General features: G+C 40.8%; 1 protein-coding gene across 1 annotated transcript in view; it reads left to right on the top strand.

Moving 5' to 3' along the window:
* GPC6 (glypican 6) overlaps positions 1–16851 on the top strand; it is a 934808-nt gene that overhangs the window by 851434 nt on the left and 66523 nt on the right. The window contains 2 exon segments of the mRNA XM_032226094.1: positions 9899–10029; positions 15226–15369. Of these exon segments, the coding sequence (XP_032081985.1) occupies positions 9899–10029; positions 15226–15369 (275 nt within the window).

Genomic DNA, 16851 nt, shown 5'->3' with positions numbered 1-16851 from the left:
CATCCCAGAGCAAGGGGGAGGGGGGGAATGAGGGGATGGTTTTGCAGGAGGGATAAGTACATGTGTGTGTAGATATGCATGTGTGCAAGCACCCACAACGTCCACGGCGATGCTCACGTGAGTGAGGCCTTGAACCCTGCATCAAGGTTCACATCAGTAGCGCCTCATGCTCTGGCATCAAGGCTCACATGAACGATGACGCTCACACAAGTGAGGCCATGAGTACCTGTGGCAATGCTTGTGTGAGTAGAGCTCACTCACATGGCCCACAGATTGGGGACCCTGATCTAAAGCAGTGATCCCTAATCTTTTTGGCTCTGCAGACCGGCAGCCATGATGGTGGGGGGGAGGAGAGGGGATGGTTTCGTATGCCTCACTTGCTCAAATGTAACTTTGCATGCTCGTGCCCACCACTTGCCAGGTTCCCAATGGGCCATGGCCTGGTGTTGGGCCGTGGCCCAGGAGGTTTGGGGGATCCTTGATATAAAGGCAGCTGTGCAGCAGCCATTTCCTGTGAATAATGGTCTGCTATAAATGTTTACATCTTATTGGTCTCAAAAGAAGCTTTTTCTTTCTTTCTTGATTATCTTTTGAGCAGAAATCTATCTTGGCTTTTATATGTAAACAATATGCCCTTTTAAAAAAGGGATGCGCAGTCCCGTTAACAACTTAGATTCCTGTAAGATAAAAATAAAATGTTGAGTGGTTCAGTAAGCAAAATGTTTATATATTACTTTTTCAAACAAAAAAAAATGGAAGCTAAAAGTTTATGTTTTAAAAGTAGCATTTTTTTAATATCATTCAGACAAGGGTAACATTATATTTATTAGAAATGACTTCCCATGAATCAATTTAATTCAGGTGTTACCTTTCTCTAAAACATTTTGCAGAAGCCCATCATTAGAGCAATTTCATTAAATTATTAGTTCTTGTTACATTCCGTCCGAAATATCACTGCAGATAAAAAATATTGTGAAACAGTGCCGTGTTTGCAATCACCTTTAAACCCGTAAGGTATAGCTAGTTATGGCCAAAGGTGAACATAATTTTAACAAAACAAGCAGATGAAAATCTATTTAAAAAATCCTGCTGAGATCAATTACAGTTTCTCCCAAGTAATGGTGCATAGGGTTACAGCCCACATCTTATTAATTTCACTTGTCAAGTTAAGCATATGCCTAACGCTTTCACATGGGAGTTCAGTTTGGATTTGGGCCAGAACAAATATTAATTTGCTTTTATTAATTTTCTAATTTGCCTGAAAGATACCAGTCTGTCTTGCCATACATGAGGGACTCAGAAAAAGAGCCAAGATAGATTTCTGCTCAAGCTAATCAAGAAAGAAAGAAAAAGCTTCTTTTGAGACCAATATGATGTAAATATTTTACAAAACAAAAGGGTAACACATACATTATTGTGCTGAAGAAATCTAAACACAGCTTTGCAAAAAATAAAAAAAAAGTTTAATCTACTGTCTTGTTTAAAGATCTTTTATATATACACACACTCTACACACACATATATATACATACACACTTCATATATATATATGAAATGTCATTCACCCAACCTGACAAATTCCCTATAAACCTAAAGCCTACAAACTTGAAATTTGGCACGTATGTTCCTTTTGGCTTCTAGGAGCTCACTAAGAAAGGGTTTTTCGAAATGACCATCAGATCATTAGCATTTCTTATACAGCAATTAACATGCTCTGATGCTAAGGAGCTCTACTCCCCCTCCTCACCTAAAAAGAACTCTGTTGCAACTGCTGCTTGCCTCATATTCTGTTGCCTCAGTTCAAACTCCAGATATTCCACTCCTTCACTCAGGAGCAATCTGGGGCTTAGTACAGTTCTAAACATCAGTACCTCATCAAAATATCTATGCTTTCCACCTATGGAACTGCTTCCGGACTCAAGGCGGCAGGAGCGATATTCCCTAATGTGTTTCAATCACCAACCACTACCGAGCCAAAGGATTGAACCGGAGTGAACTGGATTTCTCCTGCATTGCCCAATCACATAGTTTTGTCATGAAGCACAAATATCCAGCTAGTAAGTTATAATTGTGTGGGAGTAATCTACAGAACAGAAGGTTAGCAAATCAATGCATCACATTTGGAGAGCTGTGAATGTCATCTCTAGGATTTTCCTTGTGCCTTTCTGCCTTCAGCTGTGAAAGAGAATAGCGTGGCAAGCGGACTTGGAACTATTTCCTTTCCCTTCTTTTCTTTTCTTCAAATAGCCAACAGAATCCTCCTTGCTCTGAGATGGGAGCTGGTTCTGTCATTCCACATATAGTTTAGCATGAAACCGGCATCGCTATAGACTTATAGTATTGCCAACTAAGCATTTCCAATCCTGGCATCGCATGGCTCTTTGAGAACATAGCAGCAAAATGATGGCCAGTCAGAGCCTGGAGGAGAAAGGAGATGCCCACATTTCCCAGAAATAGCCAATCGGCACCTCACTAGTCCTACTTACTATTGGTCATCTAACATCACTTCTGATATAAGGATGACAAAGGTTGGAAGTTTTTACCCTAGCTTTTAGCTGCCATTGACTGCTTTTAGCTTAAAGGAGAAAACATTATGCTAACACCAGTAGGGCTAAGGATGTTATATTCCCCTGTAATTCATGAACTGAGGATGACTTGAAGGAAACATGGAGTCACACAATCACATGCAAAAAGATGCATGGTTAGATATCAAGATTAGCTGCAAACATACAGCACCTTCTTTTTTTTTTTTTTTTAAATATATTTTATTCATTTTCACATCCATTTTGCAATCACTTATATACAGGGTATTTGCTATAAGAAAAGAAAAAAAAATGAAATAAAACAAAATAAAAAGAAAACACTACTCATCATTCACAACCCCACCTAACACTTCCATCCTCCATACACCCCATCTACCCCCTCCAACTTTCCTTTCTCCCTCTAACACTCCCCTCCTACTTCCCTTTCCCCTCAAACCTTCCTTCTCCCCTTACTCCCCACACGCCCTCCTTGCATTCCCCTTACTCCTTCCTTACTCCTCCCTCTTCTTTCCCTCTACCTCCCTCCTTGGTGTATGCCTTTATTCAAGTGTTGTTTAATCTGATAAAAAGTAAAATAAACCAAGGAGAAAGAAAAAAAAAATACAAAGAAAGAAAAGAGAGAGAAAAGAAAAAAAGAAAACAACAACAACAACAAAAAAAAAACAACAACCGTATATAAGTACATTCTTGTTCTTATTGAGACTATATTAACACCCACCCACCCACCCCCCATAGATCCCCATCCCTAATCCTCCCGACTTCCCAGGGCCCACACCTGGCACTGCCTTCTATCTAAAGTATCTTGTGTTCGTATGGATTAAAAATAAAAATAATATATTAAAGGAAAGAAAAACAAGAAAAAAGAAAGAAAAGAAAAGAGAAAAGAAAAAAAAGAAACCACTCTTTGTGTTGAGCTCAGCCCCCCATCTTTATCTATGCTTAAATAGTATAAGTCATTCTATCTATATTTTATTCTCGTCTCTTACTTCTTTGTTATTTACCCCAACCTTCTGTAGACTCTCCCGTTCCTCTTCCTAAACCTTATATTCAGATAAACATTTATACAGATTTGTGTAGGCATCAATATACAATCTAACCAAAAATAATCCCTTCCGATAAAATTTAAGCAACGTGGTTCATGCCACATATTCAAATATTACTTTACAGAAGAATAATCAAACTTTCCCTTCTAATAAAATTTAAACAGCGTAAATAATCTTTCTTAACCTCATTTTCAAACAATAATTCAAAATAATCTAACCAAGCTTTCCCTTCTTAGTAAAGTTTAAGCAGCGTGGATCAAGTATTACTTTACACAAAAATCAGTTTACATTCTATCTTAAGATAATCCCAACCGACTTTCTCTTCTAATAGGATTTAAACAACGTAAATCATTCCGCATGCATTTTACCCTCATCCCTTGCTTGTCTGATATTTACCACTATCAGATTTATGCAGACATTAGTTTAAGATCTAGCTCAAAGTAATTTCACCCAACTTTCCCTTCTAGTAAGAATTAAATAGCATGGATCATTCCACATATTCAAATAATACTTTCAACAAAAGTCAGTTAACCTTCTGTTTTAAGGTAGTCCCTTCTAACAAAATTTAAACAACATAATTCATTCCGCATTCATTTTACATCTATCTTAAGATAATCCCAACCGGCTTTCTCTTCTAATAGGATTTAAACAACGTAAATCATTCCGCATATATTTTACCCTCATCCCTTGCTTGTCTGATATTTACCACTATCAAATTTATGCAGACATTAGTTTAAGATCTAGCTCAAAGTAATTTCACCCAACTTTCCCTTCTAATAAGAATTAATCCGCTTTTTCTACCGGAGAGAGGTCGCAAACCCCCATTCGGTCCACAACTTTGGCAAATATTTTAAAATGTCTAAATCCTCGATCTCCGCTTTTCTGCTTCTCCGAGGGAGGAAAGGCTACCCCCTCCATCTTGCAGCCACGCGGCCTGCCGCTTGCCTTCTCCTTCCTCTTGTCTCTCCTCTTTTCCAAGTGAGTCAGGAAGTCCCGCCTTCAAAGTCCTACAATAGAAATCTCGGGCCTCCGAAACAGAGTTAAGACAAAATCTTTGATTCTCAAATGTGACCGTAATGCCGGCTGGGGCCTCCCATCTGTACCGAATCTGTTGATTTCTAAGTTCTTTAGTTAAAAAGGCATAATCTCTTCTTGCTCTCAACATCTGGAAAGGTATTTCTTTGAAGACAATCAGGTCCTGGTCATCAACTCGGAGACTGTTATTATGAAGCTTTTGCACGATCGCGTTTCTGGATTCTTTTGTGGAGAAATATATAATTATGTCCCTCGGGAGCTGTCGCTGTTCCGCTACCAACGAGTTCTGGCGATAAATTTTCCGAATCTGCCAATCAAAGTTAAGTCCCGGGCTTCCCACCGCATGGCTAAAGGCTTCAGCAAAGGTCTGTTTCAGATTCTCTTGCTCCTTTTCGCGGAGTCCTCTAACTCTTATTGCAAATGCCTTCCTATTAAAATTTATCATCACGAGCTGTTCTTCGGTGTCTCTAATTTTTTGTTGTAATATTTGAATATTAGTAGTCAAATTAAAATTAGCCTTCTCCAAGCTTTCCAATTTATTCTCTATTTCAGCAGAATAATCTGACAGGGCAGACACGGCTGCGAACATATTCGCCTTCATTTGGTCAATTTTAGACTTTAAATCATCATATAGTTCCAATACAAATTCCTTGATTTCTTGTTTAAAATCATTAAACATTTGAAAGAAAAATTCCTGTGTTAAAAATTCTCCAGTAGAGGGCATAGGAGACAAAGGCTGTGATTCCAGTATAAATTCTTTAGATTCTTTAGGCACATTTGTAGCAAGACGCTTCTTTGACCTGGGTGCCATAATAAATAAGCAAATAAGCAGCGCTTTCGCTCCCCTCTGTTTCCAAAGAAAAAGAATTTATTTTGTTAAGGAGCGATCTGCAGGAAGGTAAAACCGGCTAAGTACATCCCCTATCAATCACCAACAGAGAGAAATCGCCATTTTGAAGTCCGTTTAGACAAAGAAGTCTCTAAGGCAAATGGTGCTGGTATTTAAGATAGTAATAAAAGCATAAATCTCACAGGAGTGGGACCCGCCCGTATTAATCCTAGCTTGAAAAAACTTTGCTTTGTCCTGGGGGGGGGCTCGCCTGTCTGGGACTGCCAAAAAAGGCAGCTGAGAAGAACTGGCTGGAGATAAAAGCTCCGCTCCCGCTGGATCTAATCTCTGTCCACAGCCAAAAAAAAAGAGAAAGGCTGTGGATTATGAATAGACCCTAGCATACAGAGCTACTCCCTGCCCCTTTCTTAGCCAAAAAGGGGTGATATCTATGATCTTATTTAGATATACAGACCAGATCTCTGAGAGGAGCTCGGTTGAGCCCTCCTCGGCAACAGGCCACGCCCCCCGGAAGCCAACATACAGCACCTTCTAAAGTCATCCATTGTGCTGAAATAATATTAATGGGGGCAGTGTTTTTACTCGAGTAATGACTAGCTGATGTTAGAAGATGTTCCAAACCATTATCCTGTCTATATCAGGATCAAATAGGAAAATATTAGAATATGCAGAAATGAACAGATTAACGCTGGAAATTAAGGAGAAAGAACAAACTGAATATTATGTGATATGGGAATTATTTTATCAATGGTTAGAGAATTAAAAATGGAAGTTGGAAATAAAAGGAGATTAAAGAGGAGTGGAAAATATGTTAAGATAGAGATATAAACAATATGATAATTGTTACTCTGATGATGATGATTATGTTTAATATTGTTATTACATTTTTCTCAGAGATACCTTAAGAGGACAGGTTCATTATGTGCAATGACTGTTTACTATAATTCTAAGATTAGATAATTAATATCAACAAAAATGATGTTGTAAATTTTGATGGTTATTATACAGAGATATTTGTACCCAGATGACACACTGTTTAAGGAAAGATTAAATGTTCATATATTTTTTTTAAAAAAAAACTTTAAAAAAAAGAATCAGAATTCCACTCCAAAACTCACTTATGGACACAATAAAAAAATAAATTAATAGTAGAAAACATATGTAAAATCACTGAGGTTTCATGAGATTACAAATGTTATTTCAGTGCTTTAGTATCTTGACTATCTTGTGCAAGATCTCATAAGATTTCACTGAGCTTATCTAAGATGTCAGTGTGATTCAGTTTAGATTATTTACTGTGTAGAATGATTTACTGAATTATGGTCAAGACCTCACTGAAGATTGCATAGTGGCATGAACCAGTGGTGGGTTCCGGCTCCCGTCGCAACCGGTATGCTGCGCACAGGGCCAGGCGTCCTCGTTGGGCACGCGTGCTGTGAACGCATGTGCACACTACCACCCTGCGACACCCAGATACTCGTTGGAGGTTGCTCAGGCACCGCACGCTGTGCGGTGCATGCGCAATTGGGCCTGTTGCTTCAAAAACAGGTAAGGAACACGGGTGGATGGGTGGGTGGGCCAAACGAGCCATCGTACCGGTATGGTGACCGCTGCTCCCAGCTACCACCGGTACGGTCATACCGGGCCGTACCACCCAGAAACCACCACTGGTGTGAAGGATCTAGAAACAGTGACTGATTCCCCAGCAGTGAAATAGCGAAAGCAACACCAAACTTCAAATATCAGGTCAGCAGAGATGAAAACTAGGACAACTTGAGAACATCTCTGCTTCAAGTTAATTTATCAAAAATGTTCTGAAGACAAGAGCGGAAAGGAGGAAGGTGTCTTTTCTTCATAGCTTCACTGGAATAAGTGAAGCAAAATAGCTGGCTAGATAAACAAATGAACCCTATGTAGAGCTGATTTTCTTACATCTCTGTGCTAGTCAAAGGTTCTAGAAATCCAGAAGCCACTAATCGCTGAATAAAAGTTTAAGAAATCATGTGTTTTTTTATTTCCATTTACTAATCCAAACAGACCGCAAGATGACAGGCGTGCTAGTGAGTATGCCTGTTCACTGGAATTTCTCTTATCCTCCCTGGATATTATCAGTACTGTTGCGAGGCATTGCCTGTGTATTTTTAAAAGAAGACATATTATTTAATGACCTATTGGTAATGAAAACTACACTAGAAAAAGCAGGGTTGGGGAACACAGGAAAAAAATGATCCATTACCTACACTAGCAAGGGATGCGGTAGCTCAGTGGCTAAGATGCTGAGCTTGTCAATCAGAAAGTTCGGTGGTTTGAATCCCTAGCACTGCATAATGGAGTGAGCTCCTGTTACTTGTCCCAGCTTCTGCCAACCTAGCAATTCGAAAGCACATAAAAATGCAAGTAGAAAAATAGGAACCACAGCATTCCATGCACCTTTGGCATTTAGTCATGCCGGAGATGTGACCACGGAGATGTCTTTGGGCAGCGCTGGCTCTTCAGCTTTGAAACAGAGATGAGCACTGCCCCCTAGGGTCGGGAACGACTAACACGTATGTGCGAGGGGAGCCTACCCTATCATTGATGATGTTACCTAGCTTGGATAATGAAATGTCTACAAGAAAACGAAGTGTTTGTACCCCCAAGTACACCAAAGTACACCAAAGACCCCTCAGCTACAAAAACACTAATGCCAGTCAAACTGTTTTATGCAAAGATACAAAAAGAAATTTAAACAAAATCTTTGCTTTTAAATTATGATTGCTTTTTTAAAGGCAGTGTGCACGTAGTCATGCTAAATCTAGTTCTGAGCCCTCAGATGTCTGCAAATTGTTTGAAAAGACTGATTAGCTAACAAAGTCTTTGACCCAGAATTTATCATTCAGTCTGTTCCAGGGGGTGCAAAATAATTCTGTGCTGGGGTAAAGGAACGCTTGTAAGGTCCAGAATACTAAGTAAGTTGATGGATAAGCTGGCAGTGGTACAGATTGTCAGAGGCATACTGTAACAAGGACAGTGTGGGTACATCATCATCCTCGTATTACACACCCAGAGAATGGTGTGTAATTAGACAAATGAGCTTATGTAGCCCCAGTGGTATCATAAAATGTATCTTCCCACATCAAGCTGCATTTTGTAAAAAGCCCAAAGCATCAAACTTGGCTTGTACCTGTACATCCTGGCAAGAATCCAATATTTATCCCATTTTGTATTGCAAGGAAATGGAGTCCTTGGGGTTGAAGAGAACAGCTGCTTTAATTACAAGATCCTGCTATGTCAAGTTGAAGTTTTCAGTGTCTTGTGCAAAACTCTAGACTTATCCACCAAGGGTTCGTTTCTATCAGGTTTCATTTGTATGATGGATAAATCTATGAATGAATTATTTAGCAAATTATCTGTTTCAGGTGTCATGACAAAAGAATCTTTTGTCTTTGCTGCATGAGAAAGTAGAACGTGCATTCTTAATTAATTCAGTTTGTCAACTCTCAGTTGTCTTTTTTTTTTCCTAATGTACCGATGACAGCAGATGGCTTTAGGGGAGAAAACTTTTAAGCGGCTTCTTATTCCTTAGCTGGAGCTTTTCTATATATCAGGAATTTTTACATTGGGGCATAGTGTACAAAGTTATGGAATTTGGGGCTACACACAGAAAAAAAGATTGATTATTGGCTTTTCTTATCTGCCTAAAGCCAGGCACTTATCCCCATCCCTGGTTCTTTTGATCAAAGTGGCTGTTTGTCAAAATCATTTGTCCTGAATAGCAATGGAGAAGCACTCCTTTGAATAGGTGCACTTATTGGATGGGAAAAGGAAATTTATTCTCATTTCTCTCAAGTGAGGTTAACAAAGGATGGAGGGGGGGTGTAGAGGGAATAATTGCATAAGAAATTAACTCTCCTGTTCATCCACATGATCACAACAGTGGTGACTCAGAAGAGAAGTGGAAAATGAGACTCAGTGGGACAGGCAATCTTGTTGTTTGCTGAGTATCCATGGACTTTCACAACTGCCATTGGCCATCCAACTTTAACATGCAACACACCTGCTACACACACACACACACACACACACACACATGTTATGCAGATTGAGAGTCTTCACTGAAGACAGTCATCCCATAACTATATTTTAAGAGCAGGCAACCAGCTGAAAAACACACTTTCAATGTAATTCAGATACACCTGCAATACATTTAGGATGAGACACCTGAAATGTAGTTAAAGCAATGCAGATTTTGGGAGCCAAGATTGCACTATGAGGACCTGTTTAAAAATCTGCTTCATTTGTCCAAGCGTTCTGTGAATTCTGGGCAGCAAATAAGAGAGCGGCTTGTTTTCATTTCTTTGTCCTGAGATAATTGCAAGATTAAGCATAACGTGTGAAGTTCCACAGTTACTGATTATCTAATGACCGACCCGTTTGTTCTTCAACAGATGCCATGCTTTTGGTAGCTGACAGACTAGAGGGACCATTCAACATTGAGTCAGTTATGGATCCCATTGATGTCAAAATTTCTGAAGCCATAATGAACATGCAAGAAAACAGTGTGCATGTGACTGGAAAGGTATCATTTTTTGCTATTAAATGTTTGGAATAGATAGCAAATCAGAAGGCTGTGTTGCATTCATGTTCCTTTTTCTTGATAATTTGAAAACCGTCTATGTACATTTCTAGGACCGCAATCACTTTCATAGCATCACAGAGTATAAAGTTGGTATTGTCATCACATAGACCAACTAGCACCCTGACCAGGGGTGAAATGCTCTGAAATCTGCTACCAGTTTGCTTCACGTGTACACTGCAGGCACTAAGAAGCCTTTTCTGAGTCTGCAAAGGTAAGTAGAACAGCGAAAAGGGGGAGGGGACAGCTGTGCTGCACGATTTAGATTCTGCTTTCTAGCAAATATAAATCATGTGGCACAGCTGATTGTTGCACAGCTGATCATCAGCACTTTTTCTTTACTTTTTTAATGCATTTTTCCCCTTCGGGTGAACTTGTAGTTTTAAAATATACTTTAAAAAGTTAAAAGAAAAAAGTTCTGATGATCAGCTGGCAACAATCAGCTGTGCCGGGTGATTTCTAACGAATATAAGTCGCGCGGCACAGTTGATTATCACACAGCTGACTGCTAGTTCGCCTGAACAGGTAGCATTTTTTTACTACTGGTTCAGGTGAACTGGTAGCATTTCACCCCCCGACCCTGAGCCACGAATCCACTGCTAAATCATCCTCAACAGCTACTTTTCCAACTTTAGTCTAAATATCACAAAGAATATTTTTTAAAGTCTGTTCCTCTATTGAGCAATTCTTAACAATCACAAATTATGATTCAACTCTATGACATCCCTACAGGTATTTGAAAATGTGCATGTGTGTATGTGTGTGTGTGTGATCTGTTTTTCATGGGATTTTTTTCCGCCTACTGACCCAGTATCAGCCTGCTTTTTCTCCTTCAACAGTCTCCAATTTGTCATTATCCTTCCTAAAATGCAATGCCAAGACTTGGGTGGAATGTTGAATGGAAGTAAAGGGACGGAGTGCTAGAAAAGTTTGTTTACGTGTTCATTTGTTCTTTGAGTCTGTTTTTGATTCTCAACGACTGATGGAATTAATCCATATAGTGTGCTTGGCAAGGCATTTTTGGAAGTGGTTTTCACTTGCCTTCTTCTTTCTAGGACTGAGAGAGAGAGAGACTGGCCCAAGGACAGTTTGGCTTTTATGCCTAAGGCTCAGGGATGAAATCCAGCAGGTTCTGACAGGTTCTGGAGAACTGGTAGCAGAAATTTTGAGTAGTTCGGAGAACCTGCAAATGCCACCTCTGGTTGGCCCCAGAATGGGGTGGGAATGGAGATTTTGCAGCATCCTTCCTCTGCCACGCCCACCAAACCACGCCCACCAAGCCACACCCACAGAACTGGTAGTAAAAAATATTGAATTTCACCACTACTAAGACTGGACTAGAACTCACTGTCCCCTGGTTTGTAGCCTGGAGTCTTAACCACTACATTAAACTAGCTCTATTTTTAGAAGAAGAAAAAAGATGTCACAGGAGAAATATAAATGGTCATAGAGGCCAGAGTCTCCAGGCATATAGGAAGGAGCCCAACTGGAGCCATGCAGGTCACTGAATGGAATGTTTGCAAGGAAGTTTATTTTTTGATTTCCTGTGGAAGGCATCATTTTGTTTGCAAATATCCTTGATCGAGGTTCACCTTGCCTTAGCAATAGGATTTAGGCTCCATGGTGAGAATATATCCTCTATAAGAGCTGTGGTGGCACAGTGGCTAAAATGCAGTATTGCAGGCTAATTCTGCTGACTGCCAGCAGTTCAATCCTAACCGATTCAAGGTTGACTCAGCCTCCCATCCTTCCGAGGGCAGTAAAATGAGGACCCAGATTGTTGGGGGACAATATGGCGACTCTGTAAACTGCTTAGAGAGCGCTGTAAAGCACTGTGAAGCGTATATAAGTCTAAGTGTTATTGCTATTGCTACCCCAAAAAAGCATGCTGTTTAGAAGCCATCTTTGGGCCTTCTGACCTAGGATTTGTATCCATAAGTTCCCACCTAGTATTTCTCTAAGCTTATTAATATTGGCTTCCATGAAAACTAGTATGTATGGCTGTACTTCAATTCTTTTAGAATCTTGAATGGAGCTCAAATGACTTGGTCACTTTCTCACAAAGTTCCTATTGCTTCCCACTATTTCAGCCAACACTTTTTCCATTAGTATCATTTGATCTAGGAGCACAAATGCCTTATTTCTTCATGTACTCATAAATTACTTTCTTGGCAAAATGTCTGAGAAGATCATGACAGGGTCACCCATATACCGTATTTTCACCCATATAACCCGCCCACGCAGATAACCCGCACACGCATATAACCCGCGGGTTTTCTGGATCGTGTAAAATGTTTCCCGTATACCCCGCCCACGCATATAACCCGCCCACGCAGATAACCCGCACACGCAGATAACCCGCACACGCATATAACCCGCGGCGAGTAAAAGAGAAGGGAAACAGCTGAGATGGGGGGGGAAGAAACGGAGAAAGAAAGAAGCCTGCGCACGCTGGGGAAGAGGAAAGGAACGAAGGAGAAGGAAACAGCTGAGATCGGGGTGGGGGAAGAAACGGAGAAAGAAGCCTGCGCACGCTGGGGAAGAGGAAAGGAACGAAGGAGAAGGAAACAGCTGAGATCGGGGTGGGGGAAGAAACGGAGAAAGAAGCCTGCGCACGCTGGGGAAGAGGAAAGGAACGAAGGAGAAGGAAACAGCTGAGATCGGGGTGGGGGAAGAAACGGAGAAAGAACCCTGCGCACGCTGGGGAAGAGGAAAGGAACGGAGGAGAAGGAAACAGCTGAGATCGGGGTGGGGGAAGAAACGGAGAAAGAAGCAAGCCTCCGATCGTGTAAGCCTCCGATCGTGTAAAATATTTTCTGTATACCCCGCCCACGCATATAACCCGCAGGGGGGCGCTGTGCATGTAAAAACCGCATATAACCCGCGGGTTATATGGGTGAAAATACGGTACATCAGTGTCACCAGCTTTTAATATCAAACATGTTTAAAAAATGGGAGAAATTATTCATCTAGATCCATATATCTCCAGCCCTATCTGATCTCAGTATATAGCCAACTGTAATTTGTAGCATTTTGGTAGAGTCTCTGATTTAACGATAAGTAGCATCAATTGGCTTAACTTCTTCCTAATTTCAAGTCTCCTAGGCTCACCTAACTGTATCATAAGCTATACTGGAGGTATTATGATAAGTCATAATCCTCAGCCATTCATAATCAATCATATGTGCTTCCTTCTGTCTATGGAATATTAATATTTACTTGGAGTTGGAAGCTTTTTCCACTATTCTATTTAAACCTAAGTCTGTTTATTGCCCCTATTTTGTATTCCACAGTATTGTGACTCTCGGGACATATAGCAATAGCAATAGCAGTAGACTTATATACCGCTTCATAGGCCTTTCAGGCCTCTCTAAGCGGTTTACAGAGAGTCAGCATATTGCCCCCAACAATCTGGGTCCTCATTTTACCCACCTCGGAAGGATGGAAGGATGGAAGGCTGAGTCAACCCTGAGCCGGTGAGATTTGAACCGCTGACCTGCTGATCTAGCAGTAGCCTGCAGTGCTGCATTTAACCACTGCGCCACCTTGGCTCTTAAATATATTATTATATCTTAAAATCATATATTATGATTTTTCCTTTATTGATGTAAATGCCATTTTTTGACCAAACATTAGTAGGGCTTGTACAAATGGCAGCCTGTCTGGTTTTATCCTGAATATTTCCTAGCTCAGTTCTGTTCTATTTAGGAAGCAGAGCATGTTCATTAAAAAAAAAGGTCTCAATCACTGAGTTTGTATTCCTGTATAGTATTATAAAATTGGTTATGAAATAGGCAGTTGTTGCTAAAAAGATTGCATTTTCATGGAAAATGGGGCAGTTGTGAAATTCCAGAACAAATCTGCTGAATAGTGAGACTAGCAACAGGTCATCATCTTCATTTAACAATCCCATAATCCAGTGGTGGGATTCAGCCAGTTCGCACCTATTCGGGAGAACCGGTTGTTAACTTTCTAAGCAGTTTGGAGAATCGGTTGTTGGAAGAAATCTCCTTTTGTTTTTTCCCCACTTTACAGGGTTAATCCTGTAAGGAAGGCAGGAAGGAAAAATTCTGGTGTTGTTTCTAACCTAATCTTTATTGCCCTGCTTACAGAAACTGCCTTTCCGCTTAACCCTTATTACATTGTAACAGCGAAGGCGAAGTGCCCCTCGACCTGAGTGATGTTGAGTTTGTCACGCGCACCCAGTCACATGACCACTGAGCCCCACCTATTCACCTGGTCATGACAGCAGAGAACCAGTTGTTAAATTATTTGAATCCCACCACTGCCATCATCCCTTGTGGAGTGGCATCTGGGCAACTGAATGGAGCTGAGTATTTACTGGCCAGATGCCCTTCCTGTTGCCAATGCAGAGTTTTGTTCAGCAGATATATTCTCAGTGTGCCCAGAGAGAGAGTTATCTGCCTCTACCAAGAATCAAAGACACAGCCTCCTGATTGTGAGGCGAGAGCTCCACCTATAGGCCACCGTAACCATTCCTAGTGAGATTAGCAAGTCATTGTTCAGCCTATGTGTGGATTGAAAACCAAACCAGAACCTTTCAAACATGGCATTCATGAACCAAGGCCAGAGGTAGGTTCTTAACAGTTCGGATGAGTAGGTAGTAACTTGGCCGGACATGCACCAAAACCGGTTCTATGCTCGGCGGCGCCATCTTGATTTTCTGTTCTGCACATGCACAGAACAAACTTCATTGGAAAAATGTATTTTTTTCCTTTTCTAATTCTGTACGCATGTGCAGACCTTTTAAGGTGCATATGTGCATGCGTGCAGAGCGCGTGTGCGCTTTTTTTTTTTTTCCAAGCCGAACCGGTAGCGATGCTGGCAGGAACCCATCCCTGACCAAAGCCTATCTGATACAGCAGATAGGAGCTTGCAGTTCAGATTTAGATAATGCTAACTGAAATTTCTAAAATTACAGTATACCAGTTGATTGATGACCTTTAACAAATAAATCCACTAAAGTTTTGCATAGCAAGTTAAAAAAAATCTACTGATTCAAATGTTTCAAGCTTTGTGACATAGGCTAGGTTTTTCAGTATCTAGTCAGAAAATGAATTATATTGAATTTTTTATTTCAGTGGTTCTTTTGTGTGTAACTGAACATTATTCTTGTAGGTTTTCCAAGGGTGTGGCCAGCCTAAACCAGCTCCAGGCGTAAGATCTTCTCGATCCATTCCTGAAAACTTCAACCCTCGCTTTCGACCTTATAACCCAGAAGAAAGACCAACAACTGCTGCTGGCACCAGCTTGGACAGGCTGGTAAGTAACCTTCTGTGATCATGTACATCAGGGGTGTCAAACTCAAGGCCAGGGGCCAGATCCGGCCCACAGGGTGCTTAGATCTGGCCCATGGGGCTGCCCTGGAAACAGCGAAGGAACCGGCCCTCAGTGCTTCTGCCAGCGAAAATGGCACACAGCCCTCCTAAGCTCTGTTTTTGGCTACGATGGACTCCTGCAACCCTCTGCCAGTGAAAACTGAACTTGGGGAGGACCACTCAGGCCACCACAATGGCCCCCTGACACGAGTGACATCAAGCTGGCCACGCCCACCCTAGCCATGTCCATCTGGCTCCCCAAAGTCAAACACAACCGTGAGGTGGCCCTCAATGAAATCGAGTTTGACACCTCTGATGTATATGCAGTCCTCGACTTACAACAGTTCACTTAGTGACCATTCAAAGTTACAATGGCTCTGGAAAAAGTGACTTATGACCATTTTTCATACTTATGACCATTGCAGCATCCTCATCGATGTGATTTAAATTCAGATACTTAACAACAAGCTCACATTTATGATGATTGCAATGTCCCCCGGGGTCATGTGATGATCATTTACAACTTTCTAACAAGCAAAGTCAATGGGGAAGCCAAATTCACTTAGCAACCGTGTGACTAATTTAACAACTGCAGTGATTCACTTAACAAATGTAGCAAGAAAGGTGGTCAAATGGGCAAAGCTCACAACAAATTTCTCACTTAGCAACGTCAATGTTGGGCTCAATTGTGGTCATAAGTCAAGGACTACCTGGTTTCAACTCTTTCTGGTTGAAATTGAAAGACCATTATTTTGAAAGTTGATCCTCCCACTGATTTTGTGAAGGGGCCAAAGGAAAGACATGACACCATAACGACACCAATATATCTTTTGTGTGCAATTTTCAGACACGTATTCTTTTTCGCAGTCATTCACAAATGGGCAAGAGAGTTGTGTAGAGCTCCGACTTGCTCCACAGCCTTCGGGTAGGCCAGTCCCTTGGAGCAGCTGGCTCCAAATCCCTTCCACAAAGTCCATGTCAGATTTCTTCTTCATCCCTCTTTTGGCCATTGTATGAATTGAGGGATCAATCAGAGATCAAAAGGCCAGATGGGGCAGGTGGCAGGCTTAAAGCAGTGTAGCTGCAAAATATGCATTTCCAATACATAATATGTTACTCTTAAGAGAAAACATGAGAAGAGCAATTTGACAGATTTTTTCCCCCCCTTTTGGGAGAAAATTGCACATACCGACTACTGAAATAAGTAATCCCCTGCTTGTCACATTAAAGTGCAATCATTTCAATTCCCAATTAACTTTACAATAGATTCCATTTTAGTGCTCTGCTCATCATTAAATAAGCACTTATTGTTGTTAAGTGTCCATATGCATAATGCATCTCTCTCTGATAAAGTTTAATTAAGGAATTCACATTTCATACCAGTTAAGACAAGAAACCTTGTTTTATAACTACATTAAGCATAGGG

This window comes from Thamnophis elegans, chromosome 11 (assembly GCF_009769535.1).
Source record: "Thamnophis elegans isolate rThaEle1 chromosome 11, rThaEle1.pri, whole genome shotgun sequence".
NCBI lineage: Eukaryota > Metazoa > Chordata > Lepidosauria > Squamata > Colubridae > Thamnophis > Thamnophis elegans.
This window is presented reverse-complemented; position numbering and strand designations above follow the sequence as displayed.